The 27,942-nt window shown below is 42.5% G+C and overlaps 1 protein-coding gene across 1 annotated transcript in view; it reads left to right on the top strand.

The window, feature by feature from the left end:
* The window catches only part of DHX58 (DExH-box helicase 58), a 73,014-nt gene extending 45,438 nt beyond the window's left edge, over positions 1-27,576 (top strand). Inside the window, exons 10-13 of the mRNA XM_069237675.1 lie at positions 130-291; positions 6,005-6,195; positions 19,163-19,256; positions 23,784-27,576. Coding sequence (XP_069093776.1) covers positions 130-291; positions 6,005-6,195; positions 19,163-19,256; positions 23,784-23,975 — 639 coding nt within the window. The 3' untranslated portion in view covers positions 23,976-27,576. The remainder of the gene's footprint in view (positions 1-129; positions 292-6,004; positions 6,196-19,162; positions 19,257-23,783) is intronic.
* The last annotated feature ends 366 nt before the right edge of the window (positions 27,577-27,942 follow it).

The following is a 27,942-nucleotide window of genomic DNA, read 5'->3' as shown; positions in this document are numbered from 1 at the left end:
CTTCTTCTCATATTTTGCCATTTTAATGTTTTTTTCTCATTAATGTCTTTATTACCCTCTGTTTTAAACTAGATTTTTTTAAAATCAAATATTAGTTTGAAATAACTATTTTATCTCTACTTTCCATAGGCTCGAGGGCGTGCCCGAGCACCTGACAGCACATACTCCATCCTAGCTGCTAGAGGGGGGAAAGAAGAACGTCGAGAGTGCACCAATGAATTGCTGGAGCAGCTTATGAATCGTGCCATTGAAGCTGTCCAAGCCATGCCAGAGGCTGAGTATCTGCTGGAGGTACAAGTGCAAATGCAAATACTTTCTCAGGCTTCATTTGTTTTAATGTTTGCTCTTCGGTGATCTGTTAATGGTGGCATCAGTAAAACCTGATTGCAGGGTTAGGGGGTTTCTACACTACCCCCTCTTTTTAGGTGTATTAAGTTTTTTACATCCATCTTTCATTTTCTTCCTTGGTATACATATCCATGCTCTTTGTGGAGCTCTATACTGCGGTCTCAGCAGTCACCATTAACCACCATGGAAATATGAGTGTAACTAGGGGTAAGAGAGAGGGTATAGCATCCAAAGTGGAATTATAACTATTACATTTTGACATATTGTTAATGACTATGGAGTTAGGTGTGAAGATGAGTCACTGCATTACATTTTTAGTGTCTCGGGGTCAGAGCTGTTCCCCTGGGCTCATGTTATTGGGATTTAAAATCCATGCAATACGTAAAGGAATCTTAACACTGTAGGAGATCAGTAAATGCTCAGCCAACACTTTTTGAAGAAAACCCAAACAGATAACAATGATATTTTAGATTTTCAGGCTTTTCGTGAACTTGATTAGGTTTGGTTCTCTACGAATAAAAACTTATGTCACTTGGAGGCCAGGATGACTGAAAAGGCTTTTTCCATTGAGTCATCACTAGCCTTAAGAATCCAGACCAGACAGTGGTTAGAAGATCTGGCATCAAGTGTGGGTCAAGTAAAAGTAGGCCACCTGGTTGGTGGTGACAGCGCTTGATTATGGTGCACTGCCACTTTAAATTTAATCAGTCGGGTAATAAGTAACCAGTCTGCTGGTTTCAATGTTGCAGTGATGTGACTAAGATGAATAAGGTACACTAAAGGCCAACAGTTGCATTTTGCATGAGCTGGAGACCGTGGTTGATCAGGCTGACTGCTTTGCACTCAACTGTAGTGTGCTTTCAATGATTACACCGATTCCAAACTTTTAGCAAAGGTGCTGGCTAATTGTTTGTTACAAGTAATGGCTTGTTGGTACATAAGGATCAGTGTGGGTTTATCCTAGGATGCAGCACACATACTACATTTTACATACGCAGATGGATGTCAAAAGCGCGCTGGTAGCACTAGACATCGAGATAGGTTTTGACGCGGTGAGCTGGGAGTAAATGTTTAGGGTGTTTACTGCGGTGGGATGTGGTTCCATGTTTCAGGACTGTGTTTGCCTCTTGCACACAGAGCCTAGGGCCAGGGTAAGATTAGGTGGCACTATATGAAACAGTTGGCGAGCGGAGAGGGACGTCTGCCATGGGTGCCATCATTCACTGTTGCTGTTTGCATTGCTAATAGAGCCACTGGCAATGAAGCTCCGGGAGACCTTAGGAGAATTCGGGATTCAGGCTGGCGATGTGCCGCAAGTAGTGTCCATGTACACAAACAACACTTTGATTTTTCTCAGAGAGTCTTACAGATCACGATCCGTGCTGTTGGGTGAAACTGATAAATTCAAATGCAACTGGCCTACGTGTGTTAATAGAGAGAAGACAGAGGTGTTCCTCCTGCATGCTCTGGTGGTACTCGCTTGATCACTGACAGATGTTTGACCCCTTTAGATACCTGGGCATACAGGCCACACACTCACCGAAACAACAATATGATCATAACATCGGCAAAGTACTGCAGGGACTGTGCAAATCAAGTGAATTCTGTAAACTGCTCCCGCTCACTATTGCCAGGCGCATAGCACTTGCAGAGATTATCTTCTTTCCCCGATGTCTACGTCACTTACAGAATTCCCTGAATGTACTTCCCTAAACAACATTCACAGAAGTAGATATTCTCTTGACTTCAGTAGAGTGTGCAGGAAAGAGGTCAAGAGTAAGGTTAACAGTTCTCAAAGTGGACCCTGTAAATGGCAGTCCAGGCTTCCCAGACCTAGAGCTGCATTACCTGGCAGCACAAATACAGCATGCAGTACAGTGGAAATGAGATAATGAGATGAATGTCAAACATTACTCAGTGTATATTGCCACAATTTTTTTTAAACAGACTTCATTGATTTTCAATACATGTGGTTGTTGCCAGCTTTACAAGCAGAATTAACTTTTCTTTACAGCAGGGTACATCCACAATAGCATCGGCAAGGAGATTTCTATTGAACATAACATCCACAATCCTCTCCCCCTCCCCCTAAAGTCGTGACCGGTAATACGTAAAATCATGGGAAGCAGCTGTCACCCACCAGAAAGAGGGTAGCCTGTGTATGTGTAAAGGAAAAACCCAGAGGGAATTATGGTCAACAGTATCTGATGGCTCATGTAACTAAAAGCCAATCATCTAGACCACGCAAACACTCTAAGGTGTATGTCCCGAGTGGTCGGTGGAGGGGGTTTTCAGGGTGTTTCAGGGCTTCTACCAGTACCTACCATGCTTGAGCCATATCTAATGATACCCGCCCCTGACGGGCTTCTCGGAGAAATACCATGACTTCATAATCAGTTCATCGTTACAGTTCTTTCCACCAAACCTGCAGGCGGGGATCCTCTTGCCTTCCAATTCCTCGTGATCTCTCATTTTAGTAGTATAAATGCCACATCCTTGAACCTGCTAGTAGCTTTTGTCTTAGCAGTGTGGGGGAACCTACTTAGGAGGCAATAGGCCAGCTCACACGGGATTTCCCTTTCAATAATCTCAGAGATCACGGTTGCAACCTCCTCCCAGTAGTCTAATCGGGCAAGTCCAGAAGATGTGGAGAAACTCCACTCCCATCTCCTCACAACGAGAACCCTTGGCCTCTTCCACATTAAAGAACTTCATTATCTTGCCTGGTCACCAACCAGCCTACGTAGGTTAGTTCTAGGCAAGAAGATGGTGAAAGATGCTGCCTCCAAAATGGTGGAGAAGGAGTCGTGACTCCAGACCCAAACACTTCAAGGCCTCAAGCTTGATAGCAAAAAACATCCAGCTTTAGGATGCACATTTACTTTCTTCAAATAGAGTTCAGTTAGAGTTCAGTTAGCGAGAACTCAATACAAAGGTATTACATCGCTTTAAAAGAGCACTGGTTACATTACGCATTCATTTTTGGTAGCAAGGGGATATTAGTGATTTGCCCAGAATCACAGGATGTTGAGCTGGCGCTGAGACCCTAACTGTGTTTCCCAGCTCCAAGGTCGGCAGCTCTGACCCTTAACACCACATCCTCTTCCCTAGGATTCTTTGTCTGGTGCATGTTAAGGCAGTCTGAGAATAACTACTTTTTTTTTATTTTTTAATATATGGCGCTTGGTAATACAGGTTCTGCCATTGCATAGCGTGGCAAAGCAGGTGCCATTCTTAACAAAATTGCTATAACTCATTTGCATCAACCTTGCAGAGCTGAAGAGGTAAAAAAGCTATGTCAGGATTTTGATCTGTGACATTCTCGCTTTGTCAAGACCTCTGCAGTGGCTGCATTAACCAACTGACTACTTAAGTAGAGCTTAACACTGGGCAATAGCACGTGGTCTTAATAACCTCCAGAGGGTCACCAACCAAGCACATAGGTTTGGTCTAGGCAAGAGAATGAAGAAAGGGGTTGTCTCCAAAATGGTGGAAAAGGAGTTGGGACTCCAGACCCAAGGACTTCACAGCCTCAAGCTTGATAACAAAAAACATTTAGCCTTTGGATGTAAATTGTGCCTCTTCAGTTAGTAGAGGGAGCCATTTCCTAACCCTGTATCACAAAGAAGCGAACACAAGTGTGCCACAGTGAGATGAGCAGCGTATCATAGGGCACAAAAGTGGAGCAAACTCCATCACCTCCTCCTCTCAGAATTCACTGGTGTCATGGCTTTGCCAGTCCCCTCACAGCTACTGCGACCTTGCAGATGCCACTTCCAGAAGCGAAGTCTAAAACAGCGCTCGAATAGCACTGCTTCCTGTTTGAAGAGACCCCATCTCGAATACCCCCCACACTTGCTGTCACAGGCGCAGAGCGCTTCCCTATCACCCGCTGGATGCCTGTGTGTAATGTCACAGCCAGTCTGTAGGAATGAGTCAAAAACACTCCTGAGATGGCAGCCTTGTTGTGTCCTCTTTCCTGCAGTGACAGGCCTGGAAGGGTTGCTGTGGCACCAGGGATACATCCACTACACTCCAAACCAAAACACACAGGTAAAAGACATGGTGGGTCATTCTGACCCTGGCGGTCCAAGACCGCCAGGGCCACGAATGACGGAAGCACCGCCAACAGGCTGGCGGTGCTTCCTAGCCCATTCTGACTTCAACGGTAAAGCCGCGGTCAGAAAACCGGGTCCGGCGGTTTCCCGCCGGATTTCCCCCGGCTGGGCAAATTCGACAGGGCAGCGCTGCAAGCAGTGCTGCCCTGGGGATTCTGACCCCCTTCCCGCCAGTCTGTTTCTGGCGGTTTTCACCGCCAGGAAGAGGCTGGCGGGAACGGGTGTCCTGGGGCCCCCTAACAGGGCCCCAGCCAGCTTTTCACTGTCTGCTTAGCAGATAGTGAAAAGCGCGACGGGTGCAACTGCACCCGTCGCACGCCCGCAACACCGCCGGCTCCATTCGGAACCGGCTTCTGTGTTGCAGGCCTCCTTCCCGCTGGGCCGGCGGGCGCTAACATGGTTAGCGCCCGCCGGCCCAGTGGGAAGGTCAGAATGCCGGCAGCGGTCTTTTGACCGCAGAGCGGCCAAATGGCGGTTCCCGCCAGGCGGGCGGCAACCGCCGCCCGCCGGGGTCAGAGTGACCCCCATTGTCATTTATAACGCCAATAGCTCTAATTCTCACAAGTGTTAGACATATTGTATTGCAAGTGCTTGTTTAAAAATCCTGAGGCAAGTTTCTCTGTGCAGCGCGTGCTTTGCCAGAGTGAAAACATGTTCATAGGCTGCCATTGCATTTAAAGTTTGTGTGGAAAAGATATGTGAAAAGATGTCTGGGCGTAGGGAGAACTGAATGCAAACTTTCTGCTCGCCATACAGTGGCTCAAAGGCCTGTATTTGCAGAGTTTTTTCGACATACGTTTTGTACAAGGGTTAATTCTCATCAGACTGTCATCATTTGCTTATTTCGTTCTGCCATAAATGTACTTTGAATAAGTCTCAGTTAAAATATTTATCCTCAGGGTTGCTTTATCAACATTCATTTGTATTTGGAATACTGTCAACCAAGCTCAGAATTTGATGATTTTTCTCAAGCTTAAGTATTGTACTCTGAATAGTTCTTGGTATTTGCTGGGTAATTTTTAAATAATAATTTCTGGACTTGGACTGATCACTAACAGCTGCCTTTAACCAATTTTGGATACCGTCTTGAAAATCCTTTGATCAAAAAACACTGTTAGGTAAGATTTCATATCGAAGCATCATTTCATAAACATTTTATGTAATTTTCTGAAATTTCCCAAGAAAATGTTTTGTCTTGCTAGACTTAGAATGAAGCTCTAAATGTTTGGGTGGATTTAGGGTGAGATGTTGCTTCTAGTGAAGGAGGTTAGGCTACTCTCAGACAACATCTAGTGTGAACTCACTTTCAGGGGTGAGTGGGAAGCACATACTCTGACCTTTTCATCTTTTCTCCACTACAGAGACTGTCCACAGGTGTCCCTGTTTTGCTGTAGTGGATGTTGTATATAAACAAGAATGTTTCAATTAAGACATACTCAGCTATCCACGCCCCTGTGTTGTACCTTTGTGCATGTATGCTGCTGTGCCATGCATGCTCAGTATCTTTAATTGGCTGCATTATAATATTCTCGATTTAGATCCGGAAACTGCAAACAGAATCAATAATTTCCAGGAAAGTGAAACAACAGAAATTAGATGACAAGAAAAGAACATACCAACCACAGGATGTTCGACTTTACTGTAGGAACTGCAATGAAGCAGTCGCCCACGGCAACGACCTGCGCACGATTGAGAACTCACATCATGTCAACATCAACCTTGATTTTAAGTAAGTGTTAAGTTATGTTCTTTTTTTTAAATATATTTTATTTTGGTAAAGAGCTCAACCAAACATTACCCGTGCTAGGAAGAATAAAGGACAATGACTGGACTCTTAAAACCAAAGATTATGCCTCTAATAAGCAGAAGAAAAGATTATCATTGCTTCTCAAGAATAAGGGAACAACATTCCATAAAGAGAGAGCCGATGTAGAGAAAGGCTCGCTTTCCACTTTTAACAAAATGTTGGAGGATCTTAGAATTCTTACAGGTCCATACCATGCTAGATATCATTGGAGGTAGAGTGTAGAATCTGTCATCTACATCAGATACATTATTACAGGAAGCTAGTAAATCTTTTTCAATAAAGGAGTGGCTTGACTAAACCTGGGAACATAATAATGCATGTTGCACAGCCACTTCAGTTGTAATAAACGAGCTCTAACATCTCTTTGAAATTTAGTTTTTCAGTTGGAGGGCTGTATCAGTTTTTATTCCTGGATTGTTACTAGTCCTGTGTGATAAACTCTGCTCTGCCGGTGGAGGTGGCAAAGTTCTGGCCACTCCAAATTATGCATGTAACGCGGAGTTCAGGCCAAACTCTGCTGACCACCACTTGGTGGAGTATGTTCTTGTACGCGGCACGCCAATGGTAAGTTGGCGAGCATTCTCGAGGATTGGCATCCTCTAGGATGATTTTCAGGTGCTAAGGGAGCACAGCCAGTGCGACTGTTCCCAATGAGGGCAGTCGGTGGAGGTTGCAACTGTTCACGTTGGGAAAGCTGCCACTCAAGTAGAAAATCTACTCAAGTGACGGTAAAACCAACTCAGGTGGCAGTCCCCTCTAGTGCACCCTGTGATGCCATTAGCACTGGTTTTTCAGTGCAGAATGAGCTCTTGGTGCTGAAAATCAGCATAGCATGCTGATTTTTTCCTGCTCGCAGATCTCCACAGAATCTCGCAGTGTTTCTATGCAACTCCACAGAATTCCGAAGAGGAAAATGCTGTAAATTCTGCCCATTGCTACTGCCTTGTGGCAAACCTCCATTAAGAGGGTTGTTTACAGGACTGCAGAGGTTCATGCTTCCATCCACCAGCATTACCTATTTTCTGTGTTTGGTTTAAACAAGCGTTTCCTCATCCACTCTGTTACTCCCAAAAGACAATTTTGGAAGATCTTTGCAGATGCGCTATGGCTGTCCACCTATTCAACAAGCTGCGTGTCATCAAAGAAAATATAGCTATGGAGACCAAGAGAGAAGATGAATATTGGCAAAGGGAGAGATATAAAGCTTGGAAAGGAAATATGAAAGCATGAAACCGAGGACAATGAAAAAAGTAGTGGATATTGTCTTATAGGTAAAAAAGGAATCATGAAGACTCCCTGAGGCTGGTCAGCTAAAGCTAAAAAGAATATAAGCCAATCTAGAGCTAGACTTTCAATTTCGTGCAATGGTCCACTCCAGCAATTATAATGTTGGTGTGCTACATCCTTGGTAAAATCCCATTTCAGTGTCATTCAAAATTGTTATTTTCAAGCTTGGCACAGAATTGGTTTGGAACATGCTTTGCAAGTAATTTAGCCAAACACGGAGCAGGGAGGTATGGTGTCAACTCACAGGACCCGGGTAACGAGACTCACGTTCTTCAGTAAGGGCACTTCTTCTAAAATGGAACCATGCCCAGATACGCAGCCCCATTAATAATGCTGAGGCACTACTGTTTCATTGAAATGACTTAGTAGTCTCACTGGGTATGGCTCTAAACTGATTCTGATTTGAGCAAAGAAAGAGTGTAATTGATATCAATCAGATACATGATTGATATTTATAGATGTATGTCAAGTTTCTGTTGGCAGGGCAGAAGAATAACTGGATGGATCATAGTTTTTACATGTAATGGTATCTTCAATCAATTCCACCTTGGAAACAATAAAAGAGACAAAATCCCCACAAAGTTCAGCAAAGGCCAAACAACAGTTTTTTACTAATACTAACTATGACATGTAATTTTAGGTTTTTGCAGGCTTTTTTAAATTTTAGCCCAGCTTTATGTGCTTTCAGCAAGATTGTATAGGTCTGTATATCTTCCAATACAAATCTGCAACACCGTTTGTGTTCTACATTTCTAGTTCTAGTTTCAGGAGTAGGTTTCAGTATATTACAAAGTTACTTAACAGAATAAGTTAATGTAAAATCACACAACTCACCAAATCTTAGTATCCCAACTCCTTTTTGTTGCCAGTAAGAGGAGCAGAAGTCTTTCAGTAACTGACTGTGCCGAGAATTTTCACTATTCACACAATATTCACAACAAAGAAAGAAATTTGGCCTTAGACTTTAAAAGGACAATTTTAAAGCAATTGGATAGTGATCTGACCAAGTGATGCCTACTGTACAGAGTATGATGATCAATATTTGTATAGTTTGTAAACAGTCTGTAGCAAACAATATACATTTGTGTTCTACAACCTCTGAGTTCCTTCCAGCATTACAGAGGGTACCTGAATCAATACTACTGCTGCTGGGAAAAACAACATCCAACTCCGACCATGCCCTGTAGAACCAAACCACAATATTAAAATCTCTGAATGGCTTGTCTATTGTTGGCAAGGCCGATTTTGGAACGGAAGCTCAAATAAAGGAAGTTACTGTCAGCCAAAAAGCACATACCTTACGGAATACAAAAAAACAAAAGTCCAGTCAACTCAAACCGGTAAAAAAACATCAAAAGGAAACAAAGAGGATGGGGCTAGAATAAGAACTGTTTATTCACAATGTAGGTTATTTACAGAACCATCACTTGATCTGAATGCAAGTACTGAGATAACTGATCCTCCCTGTTTTCCAATATTTAATAGCCTCAATGGAGTTAGTGCCAAAAAACCTGTCTTTGACCTTCTCATCATTGCAAGAAGCAGACTCAATAAAGGATGTTGGAAATGGCCCTTTTTGCAGGGTTACCCCATACTTTATGTCTCTAAACACCTGTTTTTGACTGTGTGCTGCATTTCAATTTTGCTGGTTTTAGGACTCTGACCACTTTACCAATGCTGAGCAGTGCTAAAGTGCAAGTGCTCTCTGTCTAAATTATACTGGTGATTGGTTTCTCTATGATTGGCATATTTGATGTACTAGTAAGTCCCTAGTAGAGTGCACCAGTTGTGCCCAGGGACTGTAAATCAAATGCTACGAGTGGGCCTGCAGCACTGATTGTGTCACCCACACGAGTAGCCCTGCAAACATGTCTCAGGCCTGTCATTGCAGTGTCTGTGTGTGCAGTTTTAAACTGCAATTTCGATCTGGCAAGTGCACCTACTTACAACTACAACTTTGCCTTCGAGCATTTATTAAAACATTACTGATAATCATGATTTAACTTAGATGTGCATTCTATCATATTTATGACACAAGTGCACCCACTTGCCAGACCCAAACCATCCCTTTTACTACTTGTAATTCACTCCTAAGGTAGGCTCAAAGCAGCCCCATGGGCAGCGTGCAGTGTTTTTAAAAGGTATGACATGTACTGGTGTGTTTTACATGTCCTGATAGTGAAATACTGCTAAATGTGGTTTTCAATATGGCAAGACCTGTCTCTCCCAAAGGGTAACATGGGGATTGCCTTGAAATACTTTTTAAGTGTAGTTTCCCATTGGGGGAAGATAGAGGTTTGAAGTTTGGGGTCTTTGAACTAACAATTTAAAAATACATCTTTTGGTGAAGTTGGTTTTTGAATAGTAAGTTTGAAAATGCCACTTTTAGAAAGTGGGCATTTTCTTGCTTAGCCATTCTGTGCCTCTGCCTGTCTGTGGAATACGAGTCTGGGTCAGGATGACAGTTGGGCTGTTTGTGCATTCACTCTAGACAGTGACACAAAGGGAGCTGAGCTGTGCCCTGCATATCCTGATGGCCCATCACCAGGCAGATGGGTCTTCCTGAGCTAAAGGGGTAGGAGGAGCTGACACTTGTGCCTGAATAGTGCTGTGCCTGTCCTCACCCAAAGGAGTCTCCAACACCATGGATTGTCTTTGGGGCCAGGTCAGGGCCTTGTGCACTGCAAACACTTCTCTTTGAAGTTTGCCTAATTCAAAGACAGAAATGGGTATAAGTATTGGACCTCTGACACTACATAGTTGGGCTGTGCCTGTCCTCACACAAAGTAGTCTCCAGCCCCCTAGATTGTCTCTGGGGCCAGGTCAGGGTCTTGTGCACTACAAAGACTTCTCTTTGAAGTTTGCCTAATTCAAAGACAGAAATGGGTATAAGTATTGGACCTCTGACACTACATAGTTAGAATCTTTCTGGACTGAGGACATTCTGCCAGGAAGAATAGCTGGATGCTGTAGGAGAGACTGCCACGCTACCTGTTGCTTTGCTGTGCTGGCCTGCTGCTTCTGTCCTTGGAGTGAAAGGACTGGACATTGCTTTCTACATCCAGCTTCCAAAGGTTCTCCAAGGGTTTGGACTGAGCTTGTTCTTGGTAAAAAGTCTCAGGGACATCAAATACTTCACCTGCCAGCACCTGGGACCTCTTGCTGAGATTCCTGACTTGCCAAGTGGTGCCAAATCCAGTTCCTGGTCCCTTGGGAGTCAGTTCTGGTGTAACAAGGAAGAAACAAGTGCATCGATGCCCAGAACAACTTCAGGACTGGCGCTGCTCTCTGATTCCACACGGCTGCCTGCACCGGAGCCAGGTTCCCCGCTGAGTGCAACGACCGCGACCTCCACTGCAGGACTGACGTGAAAGCACCTCCGCAGTCCCGCCATAGCGTGAGTCTAGAGTGATGTGTCACTAACGCCCATAGCACCCGACCAAAAAGAGATTATGTACCAGGGCACACCGTAAAAGTCCAAAATGTCCAATCCTTAATGCACTTGCAATTCAGCGTGCAACACGAGTATATAATGCGTCATTTTATTTATCCGCTGTCATATGTTTCCAATCAAAGCAACCGACACATGTTTTGTCAATATGACTTCCTCAAGGCCAAAGTCAAAGTGCTGAACCATATTGCACGGATTCTGGCAACTATCCTATGTCCTGGACATACTGAGAGTCCAATGTAAGAAGTATATATGGAGCGTAAGAATTGCTCAGGTACAGTACAATTGACCGCGTTCACTAACGTGTGATGGAACCCGAGTACCACGACTTATCAAGGTCGTAGCTCTGTACTGTACATGAGCAATTCTTACGCTCCATATATACTTCTTACATTGGACTCTCTTACATTGGACATTGGACTCTCAGTATGTCCAGGACATAGGATATTTGCCATAATCAGTGCAATTTGGTTCAGCACTTTGACTTTGGCCTTGAGGAAGTCATATTGACGAAACACGTGTCAGCTGTATTGTCATTGGACTAGCTGTTGCTTTTATTGGAAACATGACAGCGGATAAAAAAAAATCATCATGACGCATTATACACCTTTGTTGCACGCTGATTTGCAAGCACATTAAGGATTGGACTTTTTGGACTTTTACGGTGTGCCCTGGTACAAAATCTCTTCTTGATTGAGGTTGGTTGTTTCAACCAACACAATTGCACCTGAAGTGGTTGGGTGTAGTACCGGTTGGCACCCTTGGCAGGAGAAAGCATATTATATAGACAATACTTTTAGATGCATACTTAAGGAGGTGCGAACCATTAGCATAGCCACTACTGTGTGTGTATCATAGTCCATGGCACCACGAAGTTGACGCCTCACGTCTTGACCTGCAGGATCCATCAACCCCGCCTTGTCACAAGGAACCTAAGCCTCGTCTCCCCTGCAACCGTAAGAAGCCAACGCCTCCCATCCCCTTTCTAGCAGTAAGGAACCAATGCCTCTCCTCCTTGGTGGCAGTAAGGAACCCATGCCGCACCGGCTCCTGTGACGCCTCACCTCCCCGACTCTGTGCATTGTCTTTGTTTCCTCATCGTTTTCCTAGGTGCTTTAACCGGGGTCGGTGCAATTCCGTGACTGGCCTGCACTCCCTCGCGAGTGGCGTCGGACTGTTTTTGAGACGACACCATCAAGATGTCGTGATAGCCCAAGTTGGAGATATTGTGTTTCTAAGCGCTATACTACATTTATTCTTTTAAAAAGTGTATCTTTACTTGCGAATGTTTGATTTTTGTAATTTTGGTCTTGTTTTACTCAGATAAATATTGGCTTTTTTCCTAAACTGGTGTGGAATACTTTTGTAGTGTTTTCACTGTGTTAATGTGTATGTGTGTGTACAAATACTTCACACATTGCCTCTGTGATAAGCCTGACTTCTCGTGCCAAGCTACCAAGAGGGTGAGCAGGGGTTATCTTAGCTGTGTGACTCCCTTGCCCTGACTAGAGTGAGGATCCCTACTTGGACAGGGTCCAGACCACTGCCAACTAGAGACCCCATTTCTAATAAAGGCTAACACAAATAAGATAAAAGTAAAGAAGCCTGTGAGGAAAAAGAAAAAAGCAAATCTCAGAACTACTAAGAGGAATCCCTTAGAATAATGTTTGCTCAAACAGATTCTTCTATTAGTACTGATGTAAGTGGAGTAAGCCGTATATAAATAAAAAGGCAAATCTACAGGATGTGTAATTAGCTAATATGTCCCACTCTGAAAAAGAAGCAGAGACACAGTTAAATCTGATTGCCCCAAATTTTACAACCTCCGTCTTACCATCTGACTGTAGGTCCCTTTTTGTGCAGACGCAACAGCAAGCCAGTGGTTCCGCCTCCTGGCTAGAGCCAACATTCTTTCCTTGAAATATCGGATCTTTTTGCAAATGGGACTTTCTTTCTCAACAGGCAAAGAATCTTGAGTCGTAATGAATATGAATGTAATAATGGACCCGCAAACATGCTTACCATATGCCTGAATGAAGGAGGAAGACAGATATGGAACCAAAGCCTCCCCAAAGCGGATCATGCAATAACAGATGCCTCTTGGTCTTGGCTTTCGAGGAACCTAATCAAAAACAAATTAAGCAGTGTCTCCAGACTTCCTGTTTAGTGATACCCTGTTGATTATCGCTTGGAATTTGGCTGAAATATCTAAATTGCACAGCCTGGTGAGATTTTCTCCACCAGTTATTTATCTCCAAGATACTTGGTCTGTAGCAAGTTTTGACTGGAATAACTACATTGTTATTGATGTTCTTGCGATAAGATTTAGGAAAGGACATGCCAAAGGTGGCCTTTCTATCCTCCTTACAGTTGAGATACACTGGGACTATGAAATAATCCGATTTCCATGCAATAACATGCAATGTATCAAAATAAAACTTCCCAAAGAAACTGTTTATTCAGCAGGCACTTTATTTTTTATTTACCATCTGTGCCCCTCTTGGCCCAGAATTCAACTCACTGATGACTGAGATATTTGACTTGATAGAATCTGTCCTCCAGTCAGGAGGAAATTCTCAAATGATAATAATGGGAGACTTTAATGTGAAAATGTCAAATGCACAATAACAGCATTTAGAAACAAGGATCTAGAAGAAGCCTGTCACATTCCCGATCCTGCTTTTCCATCTAAGGCAAAGGCGGACAAACGCAGTAGAATGTTATTGGAATAATTGAATGAAATAAACAGTATGATTTAAATAGAAGAACGGACGGAGATGTCCAGACTGCTTTTGCCAGAGAAGGGCTCACAGGCCACTCTATTATTGAATATATCATAACCAGCTACAACCTTTATCAGAAGTCCTTGCTCCTGAAGGCTGAGTTTGTTCAAGGTAGTGATCATGCATTACTATACTCTGAGAGCCATGTTTACAAGAAATTACGCATTGCTGCAATGCAACATCGCTGCGTCAAAAACAGTTGTGATGTGAAGGAATCCGTTACGACACCATGGATGCGCCATATTTACAATATGAGGAATCATGGCACAAAGACCCAAGGTGCATCAGAAATTCTGACGCATCTTTGGGAACTTTGACGTAATGATGTCAAAGTGGCACATCCCTGAAGTTGCTGTTAGAACGGCCCAACTTCAACGATGTGTCAAAATGTAAAGGTGCTTCATCAGTTTGAAATGATGCAAGTAGCCTAATGTTTGAGGACCAATGCAAAAGACTGTAAAATGGTGGAATATCACCATCTACACTTTTACATTCATCTTGGATGTAAGAGTCTGTACATGCAGTATGTATCAATCAATCAAGGATTTGTAAAGTGCGTCTAATCACACATAGGGTCTCAAGGCACTGAAAGAAGGTGGGCTGCTCAGTCGAAGAGCCAGGTCTTCAGGTCCTTCCTGAACTGCTTCAGTAATGTGGTCTGCCTGAACTTAAGGGGAAGTGTGTTCCATGTCTGGGCTGCTAGGTAGGAGAAGGATCTTCCTCCTGCTGTACTTTTCCAAAACTTGGAGATGGCTGCAATGGCGAGCTGGGAGGAACGTAGACGTCTGCTGGGTACATAAAAGGTGAGGCGGTGGTTGAGGTATGCTGGTCCTATGTTGTGCAGTGCCTTGAAGGTGTGGATCAGGAGTTTGTATGTGATGTGCTTGTTGACCAGGAGCCAGTGTAGGTCTTTGAGCTGGAAGGAGATTCGGCTGTGTCGGAGGATGTCCAGGATGAGTCCGGCTGCTGCATTTTGAACTCGTTGTAGTCTTGATTGAGTTTCTTGGTAATGCCGGCATATAGTCTGTTGCTGTAATCCAGTTTGCTGGTGATGAGTGCATGAGTGACTGTCTTCCTCATGTCGAGGGGAATCCATTTGAAGATCTTCCGCAGGAGACAGAGGGTGTGGAAGCTAGATGAGGAGACGGCTTTAACTTGGCGGGTCATCAATAGAGTGGAGTCCAGGATGATGCCCAGGTTGCGCACATGGTCCATGGGGGGGAGAGGTGTTACCCAGTGCGGTGGGCCACCAGAAGTCATGTCACATTACAGTGGGCATAGTGTACATATGTTTACGTAGAGACCTGGGTATGTGTGACATAGTGACTGATAGTGTAATGTAAGTGAACACAAGTATATGGTATAATGTAATGTGGCAATGCATGTATTACCTACCTTATGTATACCTAATGTATGTACTTATCATTTGTCCTATCAGAGTACGTACACCTGGGCTTGGGGAACCCTTCATCCATGGATAAGTGACAATCCTAGCCTGTCCCTTGTAAACAATACACAACATCACATAGCCTTGCTGCAGAGGATGACGGAATCTTAGGTGCCATAGTCCCAACTTGGCCAAGGGGTCCTACACCATGAGTGCCACATGTGTGGACCCAGTACTAGTGTAGTGGAGGGGAAGTGAAATACAGACATATTCTAGTGTGTAAAATGACTTCAGCTAGTCAGATCACTATTGAAAACCAACTGCATCATTATTACGCCTGGGTTAAGCAGGCATAGGAATTTTGACGCATTTTGGACATTTGCCAACGCTGAGTCACTTTCCTAAAACCTTGTAAATATGGATGCGTCAGTTCTTTATTTGATCTTAGGAGGTAATGCCTACCTTGCATATGATTAACTTAACCTGACGCAGGCGGTTGTAGTGCTGGTTAAAAATGACACACGGGAGACAAAAGTGACACATTTCACCAAATGTGTCACTTTGTAAATATGGAGCAGTTAATGTGTCATTGCTGCGTAAAACAAAATGACGCAGTGACGGCGCAACTGTCTTGTTAATATTTGGGCCTGAATGTGTACTTCATTTACACCCAACTCCGTCTTGGTCCATAGCGGGGAAGCTCACATAGCCCACAAGCAAGGTTGAATCACATGGAATTTTAATAATATCACTGAGATGAATGCAGAAATATCATCAGTCACCTGAAGGAAGAAACCCTATTCAATTTTTTGAAGGGTCAATCTTGGACGCTGCCTATATGATCCAGAGGACGCGTAACCCATAAACCTGTTATCCCAAAAAACAGAGTCAAAGGAACCCGAACTTTCTCAAAAGTTGAACCAACTCGTCCAGCGCCAATTCATCACTTTTTCAGTCACAAGTGGCAAAGAAATTCCATCTCTCCGTAGGAAGAGGAGACAATGCTGCTCCTTTAATAGTAAAATCATCATAGATAAGAATTGAGTAGAATTATAGCAAGCAGCCTTCTAAAAAAAAATAGTATATTTTTTTGGCACCTTTTCTCTAATTTCATAGGCAGGAGGGGAAAACCGTCTGCAATTCCCATCCCACAGCAGGAATGGATTAATTATTTCTCTGAATTGTATGGGACTAACCTGTCCCTGTCAAATGGTGAAGAGTTCCTTAAGCCTGTTTCTGAGCTTGATGAACACATAGTAGCTCGTGAGGAGAAACAGAATCATACAAAGCTAGATCCTCTGCTGCAATGAGACCTGACAAGATTTCTATAATTGCATTACAGAGTGACCCAGAGGGTTGGAGTAAGTTTCTTACTCCAGTTTTTTCTTATTGTTATGCAACGGGTCAAATTCCAACTTTATGGTCTGTAGCATAGTAGACCCTCTCCATAAAAAAGACTTTTGCCATTCTTCTGGAAACTATCTTCAAATAGCACTTCTTGAGGCAACAGGGAATATTTTCACCTCAAGCATTCTGAATCATCTTAAAGACTGAGCTTTTTAGAAGGGCGTGATACTGGTAGTCTAAGCAGGCTTTTTGCCTAAACACTCTGTGATTGACAGTATCGCAAACTGTAATTGATACGGATGTGGTGGCCAAATCACAAGTGGGTTATTGTGTGTTTGTTGACTTTTCTGTCACTTTTGATAGAGTCGATAGACCAATCCTATGGAGGAAGCTAGTGTGATTAAGGATTCCTAGTGCCTTATTAAGACTCATTATCGCTTTTCATACATCTACTTGGTGCAGGGTCCTAATGGGAGGAGATAAGGGGTTGACTCCTAAGATTTTAACCCAAAAAGACCTGAAACAAGGATGTATTGTAGCCCCACGTTTGTTTTCTTTATTTCTTAGTGACTTACCTGCCTGTTTTAATGATGTAAATAAATTTGCCCCAAAAATTGCACTTCAAAATATATATGTTTTAATGTATGCTGATGACATGGTCATTTTCAATCTTACACCTATTGGTCTCCTGCGAAACCTGGACATTCTTTCTAAGTATGCTGAGGATAATGTTTTGAAAATAAACATCGCTAAAACCAAGGTGGTACCTTTTAGAGAGTAGAGGCGATATTGCTCCTTCATTTGGAAGATAAGTGGAGGCACATGCAGGTGGTGACAACATATACATACTAAGGGAGGGTTTTCTCCCAGACATTGGAAAGCACCTCTCACTTTTCCCATGTAGGGTCTAAGGCCACTGCTCAAATTGGTGCCCTAAAAGGATTTCATTGTTCCACGGGCAGGAGACATTTTAAAATTCTTTAAGACATCTATCGGGTGAAGATACCCACCATTCTTTCTGATGCCCTCGAATATATCCCCAAAAGTAATTAGTCTATTTTAAATTTATATGGTAGGTAAGGTAGTTTCCTTGAGTCAGGCAACCCCGTCCAGGCATCGCGCTTAGAGTTTTCCCTTCTCAGTGCTTACTCCAATTCCCTGGTTAATGTGTTTAATGGGTTTACAATGTTCTGCAAGCTTTTGTGGGTACCTTAAGAAACCCCTGAGGAACGTAACTTTTAAGGATGAAGTAGGTCCTTATACTTTCAATAAAAATCTTGAGATCACACTAGTGAATTTTCAATGCACTGTTGCCCACTTGCAATCATGGACACCAGGACAATTAAAATTGTTTTTGAAAAACATGACACCTAGATTAAGCTACACGTGGGATACTGCACATTGTTCCCAGTTTGAATTTTAGAAGCCCAATACTGACAACCTATCATTTAAGACCTATCAAGTATATTTGAAGTTCACATTGGACCACAGCACTATGCAATTCGTGATTATGTTAAGGTTGGGCATTCTACCATCAAATCATTTTTAAAAGCATTGGGCGGGTATACGAGATAAGACTGGAACATGTGATCATTGCAGGGGTGGGCTACAGGATCTAAAGCATGTTGATTTATCTGCCCCTGTAAGATAGTGCTTGAAACGAGATTTTTGTTTTTACACCTTTGTGCTTTAAATATAGTCTGTTCAACACTGACTTGATTGCTTTAGCTAAGTCTCTTCCTGATGAATGTGTGTGCTATAATTTGTGTCCATTGTTAAAGCATTTTATTTGTATATTAGCAGTGTTTAAATGTGGAGTTTTTTCTTGCCTCATATGAGTCTTTTAATGTACGTATTGTGACTATATTTATTGTTGACCTCAGATGAGATCTAAATTAATAAATTGAAAATTTAATTGAATTGAAGAAAGATATCTGGCCATAAGCTTTAAAGCAACAATTTTAAATCAATTGGATAGTGATCTGACCAAGTGATGCCGATTGTCCAGAGTATGATCACCAATATTTGTACGGTTCATAACAGCCTATTGCAAACCATTAACATTTATGTGCTTTACAAGATCTTTATGTTTCTTATCCTTCATAGCTTTTAGGAAATTGCAAATATGGGTATTGCAGTTGTCTATAATGGATGAGAACATGTGGGGCCTTAAAACAAAGAAGGGATAAATAAAGAAGCTGAGCCAGGAGGTTGCCATACTAAGACAGAAAAGCTTGTATAGCACAGAGAGAGATATCAATAGTAATACAACTTTGCATCCAACAGGATGCAGATTCTGGGAATAGTAGGCACTACAAATTGCTCCCGACTGGTCAATGCAAGGACATTGCTATTTTGCCTGTCCTAAGTGACTGAAAGTAAATCCCACTGGTACTGATTGAAAAAGAGTGTGTGTAGACCTCCCCTTAAGCCTTGGCCACAAAAAAGAGAACAACAAAACTTTCTGTCAAAAATAACATCATGGAGCTGTAAAGAGGCACCATATGGTTGTTACAGAAAAAAGAGATTTTTTTTTTTAAATAAAGGTAATGCATACACATGCATTAGCCCTTTGATGTGATGTTCTGCAGCTCTGATACATCCATCTCACCAGTTCTCTTCTCTTCGTTGTAGAATCTACTACAGTGTGTCCGACAATCCAGTAGAACTTGGCAGAGAAATGATAGACTGGGTGCCTGGTGGACTGATCAGCTGCACATGCGGACAGGTGAGTTCTGCATGTTTCCATTTTATTAAGGAGAATGTGTGAGCTTGACCTGTGCCAAAGCTGGCCTAGATTGATGTCTTGTGTCATATCATCAGACAAGATGGGCAGACAAGTGATAAGTCTTACCTCTCATGTCATTAACAGGATGTAGACACGATAAATAATAATTTGTGACAAATCTGTTCTTTTTTTAGTTGCTTAATAGTAAAGAATATTTAGATTTAGGAGGACAGAATGTTTTAACAAGTGGAGATAGAGCATATGTAGATGTTCAGCTGCTGCTACTTTGCCTTCCTGGACCACACACCACACTGCAGTACACCTCTTAAACAGTGCTTAATTTATCAGTAGAAAAGGTACAGAAGCCCAATGTTTTCATTAAGAGCCCATCATGAATTCGCAGATACCATTACATGCCTCTTTCTTCTTCCACCGTTCACTTAAAGCCTCTTTGTCTCACACTTGCAGGCTGTTTTTTATCCTGATTACTTCCTTTGTCACTGTTTTCTTTCTTTTTCTAGTTCCTCCTTTCTACCAGTTTTGCCTTTCTTACTTGCACATCAATACCAGACCACCAAAAGTACAACATGATTCTTTCTTTAGTCTTTGAAATCCCTTCGTGTCCTTGATGCCCGAGTTGACTAATTCTCTCCCAGACTTGACTCGGAGGCACTAACTTTCTGCCTCTCCAAAGAAGATCATCCTTGACAGAAAGTTCATCATGCACATTCCAATATTTTTGGCCATCATCACACAACACATTCTTAGTGGACCACCCAATAGAAAGTTTTACTAAAACTTTCTGTAATATAGCATATTCTGCAGACAATGCTTTCCAAACCTCCTCACTTATCACCCCTTCAGTGATTTCACAGATGCTAAAGACTTCTATTTCCCACAGGTCTTCTTTAGAATCACCCTCAGTTGTTGACTAACAAGCCACGAAAAAAAGTCAGTGACCTTATTTCTGGACCCAGGAATATACTCAACTCTCAAGTTGTACTCCTGTAATGCAACCACCCACTTGCAGATGTGAGAAGGAACAGCTTAACATTTTTTTTTTTTTTTAAGAAGATTTTCCTCCAGGGCTAATGGCCAGACCTGACCACAAAGGATGCACCCCAGAGAAACCTCTTGAGTATCTCGATGGCCCAGTAGATACAAAGAGCCTCCTTCTCAGTCACTGAGTAGTGGTTTTCAGGCCCCACCGAGACCCTGGACAGGAACATTATAGTTTCCTCCTTTCTCTCTTTAACTTGTTTGAAAACTGCCCCCAGGTCCCTGGCACTGGTATCCGTAACCAGAATGGATTGTTTTCCAGTGTCAAAGCTTCACAAAGAGGGAGCATTGTGTTGTGCGTTCTTAAAAATTTCATTCACACTGAGCACACCAAGAGAACTTAACACCATTCTTAAGGAGTGTTCTCATGTAGTAGGTGCGACTTGCAAACCTGGGCAAAAATGTATTAGAATATTCAGCCGTGCCTAAAAAAAGTAACCAAATCATCCCTGCAACTAGGAGTGGGAAGTTAGGTTCCTTGGTCTAACCCCATCTTTGGTAAGCTTGTGACTAAGATATTCAATTTCGGAAAGATTGAACCGAAATGTATTCTCCCTCAATGTAAGAGCTTTCTCCTAAAACCTGCCCAAAACCTGCTTAATTCTGTCATGTTCTTCTTGAGTAGTGCCAAACACCACCGGGGTTTAACCTATGGTTATGAGAGAGAAGCCTGTAAGAGCCTGGCAGGAGGTGGCTTTGGATATTCTGGTGCCCGTGACGGGCAAGACTGGGCAGTATTATGTTTTGGTCTTGATTGACATGTATTCAAGATGACTAGAGATCCGTGTCACTCAAAGTGTAGAAACACGGAAAGTCATTGAATTTCTTGTTGATCTGTTTAATGGGGAAGGGCTACCTGAATGCATTTTGACGGCCAACAGCATTCTGTTGGTTTCCAAAGAAATGGAAGAGTTTCTGTCTGGTGTGGCATTAGACATAAAAAAAATCTCTTTACCACCCAGAGACTAATGGAATGGTAGAAGGATTCAACAAGGTCCTGAAGGAAGCTATACAAATAGCGAAATCTCAGAACAGAGACTGGAGGTCAGAAATTGTTGAAAGAGTGAATTTATATCGTCTCACCCCTCATTCAGTCACCAACAAGGTGCCTTTCGAGTTGTTCAGGGATTGGAAGCCTATCCCTGTTATGTGTCCTAGGTGGAGCTGCAAAGGTAGGCAAGTGCCCGGTCTCAAGTTCGTTAGACGCGTGAAAAGGGTGGATTCTTACAACACTGACTTATGTAAGCTAGTTGCTACGTGTAAATTTGAGGGGCTATTCGAAGATCGAATACATGACCACTTCATGTTAGGATGCAATGTAGAGAAGATCAATGATGAGCTTTGGCAGAAACACAGCCCTAACTTAGATGAGGTGCTATGTGTGGCCAAGTGCATCAAACACTCCCTTGCTTGTGTTGAAGAACTGAAAAAAGCTAATGGCATAGACTCCTCTGAGAAGGTGCAAGCTATAGTGGGCGTCTATGAAAACGTTCAGGAAGTTCTATAGCCAAATCAAGCAATTCCTCGTCTGTTGACTATAAGGAAATAGTTAGAGGAAAGTGCTTTCATTGTGAAAGCAGTGGGCATCTTGCTAATAACAAATCCTGCCCTGCCTTTTCTGTCAAGTATCACTGTTGTGAGAGTAGTGATGTTGACTGTGAGTATGATGAGTTACATTGTGGTGAAGATGTACTTCAAACAGATCATCACAAAAACAACAGTCCTGTTGACAGTGTGTTAGTGTTCGGTCTGTGAGGATGTTGTTTGGTTCTGGGGCAAAAATTTCACTAGTCCCAAAGAAGTTTTATTTGGAAGAACTTAAAGGTAAAGTTCAGTTATTAAAGCCAGAAATAAAGCTGGCTGCCTATGTTGGCCAACCCGCTAAATTGTTAGGATATTTATGGGGTGATCTGGATTATAAGGGTTGTTTAGCTGTGGGTAAGGTTTATGTCTCATCTAAAGGAGATAGCATCATCAGTTGGGTGCACCAAGGTGATCTGGAGATTTTGTTAGATCCAAGTAGTGAACCCAGCATCATTTTGAAGGAAAGATACGTAGATTTATTTAAGTTCATCATTGCAATGGAAAACGTCCCATTCCATGTCACCTGCTGTAGTCCAACTGACTCGCATCATTCTACCTTTTCCTACATTCTATCTTAACGCTCTAAGATCTATCTCTAACAGTCCTGTCTAAATTACCAGGCAAAATACCACAGGAGGTTATCATAACCCAACTAATTGTATATCTTGTGTATGTTAAGTTGTCCTTTCGAGGTGCCAGTTACCACTACTCTGTGAGTGTTCATTTTATGATAAGGGCACCTACAAGTAGTACAAAGGGCAGTCACTTATGTCCGTGGTTACTCTCCAAGAGTGAGAAATTTGTTTGCTTGCCAGCTAAATTACCTTTCCACTTTGATATATTACTCCTTCTTCCCACTGTGTTTGCTCGAATGCCCTCCCACCACCTAGCAATGTTTTGTCTAGGATGATTTTAACCACACTTTAGCCTCCCACATTCCCCTCCCACCCTCCTCATTTTCCTTGCTAACTTCTGCATTCCTATCCTCCACACCTATCACAGTTGACTTACTGCTCTACTACCCCCCTTTCCTCCCCTCTTTCTCATTCAGTACACCCTTTTTTAAAGTGTGTACCTCCTTCCCACTCTTGAAGCTAGTTTTTCCACCTACACCCTTTCTTTATCCTGAACTACCTCTGCACCATGATGTGTTCCTTTGTTCAGAGGAGCATTCCTCCATGTCCTTATTGTACACCTGGCACCAGTGCTTAGTTTGTTAAATAATAAGGGCTTATGTTCAAAGTTTTGCTCTGAAGCCTGTGGCCAGCGCTATACTATGTCTGCGGCCGAATACCAAGGCAGTGTAGACTTGATTCTGTCCCATGTCTCTTTAATCCACCACTACACACACACTCCCAGCCCCTGTATCTCACTCACTCTTCCTGCTTTCTCCATTTAGCACGTCTTTTTTCGTCTCTCTCTTCCTCCTTCATTCCCCCTTGTGTGTTTTTCTCTCTCTTGCCCTGGGTCAAAGTCTGATGAGGTAAAATAAGTTCCGGTCCCAAAAATAAGTGTTGGTACCCCCCACCAGTAACCACCAGATCAAATTTAGCACTGCCTTCCATCACGGTGCCCATCCCACTGAATCTCTGCCACGTTCCCACGCTGCTCTGCCTCTCATTTGTTGCCTGCAGCTACACTCCTGCATCACCCTGGGTCTGCACTCTCATTATCTTCTAGTATCTGAACCCTTATAGGCTGAAGATCTGAGATGTGCTCTTCCTATGTTTCGGTGGCAAACTACCTTTGTAGTAAGGCCTGTGCCACCCTAAATCGCAAGCAACTTCAGTTAGTGCTCTGGCGCAATATATTAATCAAAATGATGACCTACTGTTCTTTTCCTAACGTACAGTTCACACACATGACATCTTTCTTGTGACACAGGAGTGGGGCATGGAAATGCTCTACAAGGCACTCAATCTTCCTGCCATCTCCATCAAAAACTTTGTCGTGGAGACATCTGATGGTCAAAGGAAGACGTACAAGAAATGGAAGGACGTGCCATTTGAGGTTGAAGAGATGGACTACGTAGCGGTGTGTGAGCTGCAGTATTCGGACCTGACAGATTTTGACTGATGGTGACTTCATCCACTGCACTTGCACAGCCTCAAGAGGCAATATGTGTATCCTGTGTTCATCGCACTCCAAACCTCTTGAAATCGAAGGCCATGTGCCTTATGATATTCTTCGGAGGAAGGTAGACACTGAAAAACTTTTAACACTGAAATTCTGCTTTTTTCCACGTTGAACTGTATTTATGTGTTAGCAGAAAATTAGTCTTCTTTTATGAACACAGTTTCTAACTCTTTCTTACGTATGTATGTGGTAGTTGTGTAGCATGTACATTCAATAAGTCTGTGGGGTTATGCCGCACAGTACGCACTCAGCGGGCCACAAAACTCCATAGGCCTGATGCAACAAAGAGGAGGGTTCATGAATTTTACCAGAGGCATAGTTTCTTCTTTTTTAAAATTTGAAGAGCAATCACAGAGCATCAACCCATTTTAAGCAGTATTTAAAATATTTAGATCTTGTAAAGTACATTGAGGTATTACCGAAATTCTCAAGTGTTCAGTTTTATTTGTAAGAAATGAATGTCAAAATGATAATCATTCTTCAAACTACTTCGCAGAGTACGTAACCGCAACTGTTCACTGAAAATGTCACCCTTATCTATAGCAGTGTGCATGGTTTTGTGGTGGGTGTCCCCGCAGATAAAGCGATGTTCTGAATTTAAGGCTGTCTTCAGAATATGGCTGATGTGGGCAGACATGTCATCCTACAAAGGCCACAGTTGTGCTTCGCCTGGATAGTTAACTGAATGGATGCTTTCCAGACCATACTGTGATTTCACAACGTGATTTCATCCCAAATCAATGAATCGGCCACTGGAGCTTTTGAACGGTCTTCATGGGATGCCTGTGGGTTATTCATAAAGTAATTTGTATCTCGACCTGTGGCTAGTGATGCTGTCTCAATTCAACTTAATTCCCATCTAAGCAATAAAAGGGTAATGGAGGTGCCCCTTTTCACAATCAAGGCCTCTTGCTACTAGAGATTAAATTAGATTGTGCCGCTCCTCATGCGCAACCTGAGCACAACATTTGGCGTTACAAGTTGGTGCGAGTAATCAAGTGCTCATTCCCTTGCTAGACGTTTTATGTAATTCAATATTTTGTTTTATGGAACTTCTGTAGTGCAACTTACGCTCAATGATTTTTGGTACTGTAGAAAAACATCTGTGGGAAGAGCTCGGTTTTAATGCCTTCTTCACATTTCCATTGTTTGTCTGGTTTCTGAAAGGTTTTGCCAGTGTCCGAAAACTTAACCCGGTGCCTAAACATTCTGGAGGATATAAGGACTAATTTGAACAAGGGGATCATATAAGTCTCAGATCACTGGAAAAAGTAGAGCATATTTATGTGGATCTGGAGGTTCGGGGGACTCATGCCTCCGCTGCAGGGATCTGTGCCTGACCCCAGGGTCCCAGGTTTGAATACTGATGAGGTGGGCGATAATCGGTATCTATCATGTAGTGCAAGAAACCTGTAGGTGAACGTGCACTTTACACATATACAAGTTATGGTTTGGGAGGTGACGCACATTGAACTGTGAGTCCACTGCAATCAAAGGTATTCAGAGCAGTACTTCACTTCCATTGGTGTGCTAAAAGCCAATTAAGAGATGATGTAATATATAGTGGTGCCAGGCTTGACCATCTGAGGTCATATTCAAGGTGGGGACTGCATTCTGAATATAATGGGGAGGGAACAGTGGATCAAGCTGGTAAACTGTGATAACATTCAGCTGCCATAATGCGGGGAAGATGACATTGTCGTGTTAACCATGTTCACCAGTTCTAGAAGGAAAGGAATGGATTTTGCACCCCAGACATCTAGATTGGAAGAAACAGCTGGTGGACACAAATCCAGTCTGAACATCCAGACTCCGTCCTGCCTTGACAAGTGGTCCAAGTTTCCTCTTATTCATTGTTGGTGCATGGGACAGGAGCCAGTCCTGGCGAGCAGCATCTATTACCTGAGAGAACAATCTTCAGATTTGTGATAAGGGTCACGGACTTTGCAGCACTTAGTAGGACAACACCTTGTAACATATAGAAATGCTGTAGGGCAGCTAACTCCCCTTGCCATGTCCTAGAATTGGTGTTTCTTGCAGGATCCCTGGGCATGCCCTGATTAGTTCTCGGTCAACACAGTAAGTGGTAGGTGGTGGTTAAGTCATGGACAAAAGACTTGTTTTCAAGAATGGGTCCTGTTCTTGCAGTTAGGAGTGACTGTCCCAGCTCAGGGGTGGAACATGAGCATGGCCACCCAAGAATGCAGTCACATGTGAGAGCACTTTTGGAAGCTTCAAGCTGGTGACAGCTTCTCAAAATGGAATTCAAGACTGTGGCAGGTGGAGGAAAATAACACAGAAATATGAAGTTTGCAATATCTAAAAGTATAAACATGGCTTTGACTGTTTGCAGCAATGTCTTTTTCTGTAGTTCTAAATTCTTCCAAAGCCTTTCAGAGGGCGAAGAAAGAAGGGGTGGGTGGCCTGGGGCTGAAATGTATATATTCGTTCTTCCTCCGTTGAACATCCTGTAAGTTGCACACTGAAGAATCTCACAGCTACTTCCGGATGGGTGAAGCACGAGGGTAATTCTGGCCGTGGCCTCATCTGAACATGAGAGGCATGTTGGTAAGGCATCTGTCCAAAGTGCACAGTTGTATCCGGGGGAAAGCTGATATGAATAACATGTACCTCGTTTTAATTTAGTACTAAACTGAAAGTACTGAGCTTACAACACATTTTAAAACATTGTACAGCCGCATTTTTCTTGTTTACATATTGTTTACAGGGGAATAAAAATCCGAACTATGTTTTGATTTGCCTTTCTGTAGCCTAGGCCACTTTATGCATTGTATGGCACTTGTCACTGCATGTTCTTGTTTTCAATGTATACTTTTATTTTCGATCAGTACTTGAAATAAAGATGATTGTTTGAGTAATATGTAAAGACCTTAAAATTATTAGTAAAAATATGTTGTGATCTAAATTTACTAAATTCGCCGTTGTGATGTCGGTGTTTGCTTATCGTTACTGCACGTGCCACTTTTGTTCTATAGGCGGACACATTATGGAATGAAACCTTAACCACAGAACTTTGCCTTTCTAGTTCTCTCTCTCTCTCTACATTTGTATATAAATATATACACACACACGCACTCACAAACATATACAGTTATTTATACATTTGTAAGCAAGTGTTCATTCCTGAAGGTCCTATAATGTCACCAAGGTATTATGGTATAATGAAAATAGGGCGCTATGTCTTCAGCCTCCCGAAAAACCCCAAGATGGCATTTTTGGACCATGAAATATTTAAAGCGCCTTCTGTTTTTGTCCTCCAGTTAGTTTGTATGTATAATGGAAACAAATTAACATGATGCTTTTGCTTTATGATTTTTGAAACCACTGCTGTTTTTTAAATAATAATTCTTAATGCTTATAAATTTATATATATATTATAAATTGACCAGTATCTGTAATTGAATTAGCAAAACTCAATAAGTGAATAAGTGAGAACCTGAAAAGAAAACCAAGAATGAATTGTTTTAAAATGTATTTTTCTATTTCTTTGAGAAGGTACAAATAAACTGTTAAAGCTTGATGTGAGTTCTCCTTCCATGCTCATTCACCCACAGCTTTGATTTATGGCTGTACGCTGTTGCTGGTTTCTCTTTTCCTTTATAAAGTTTGGCTTTTTGTCCTTTCCTGAAGCCCCTTCTCAGTGGATACCCTAGATATTCGTTCGTCATGAAGTTACGATGTAGAATGGGTGGTAGGTAGCACTGGGATATATGTTGACAACTTGTAAATCAACAGGGGATGTATTCAGCCTCATGCATGCAGGGGCAAAGAGAAGCATATGCAAGTAGACCAGGCCTGATGTTATCAGGAGCTCAGCCCAGGTTTCACTGCCTAGCGATAAGCACCACTAAACCTGCACCACACACAGCTGCATGGCAGTCACCAC

Source organism: Pleurodeles waltl, chromosome 6 (assembly GCF_031143425.1).
Source record: "Pleurodeles waltl isolate 20211129_DDA chromosome 6, aPleWal1.hap1.20221129, whole genome shotgun sequence".
NCBI lineage: Eukaryota > Metazoa > Chordata > Amphibia > Caudata > Salamandridae > Pleurodeles > Pleurodeles waltl.
The sequence above is the reverse complement of the archived record's forward strand: the minus strand, read 5'-3'. Positions and strand labels throughout refer to the sequence as shown.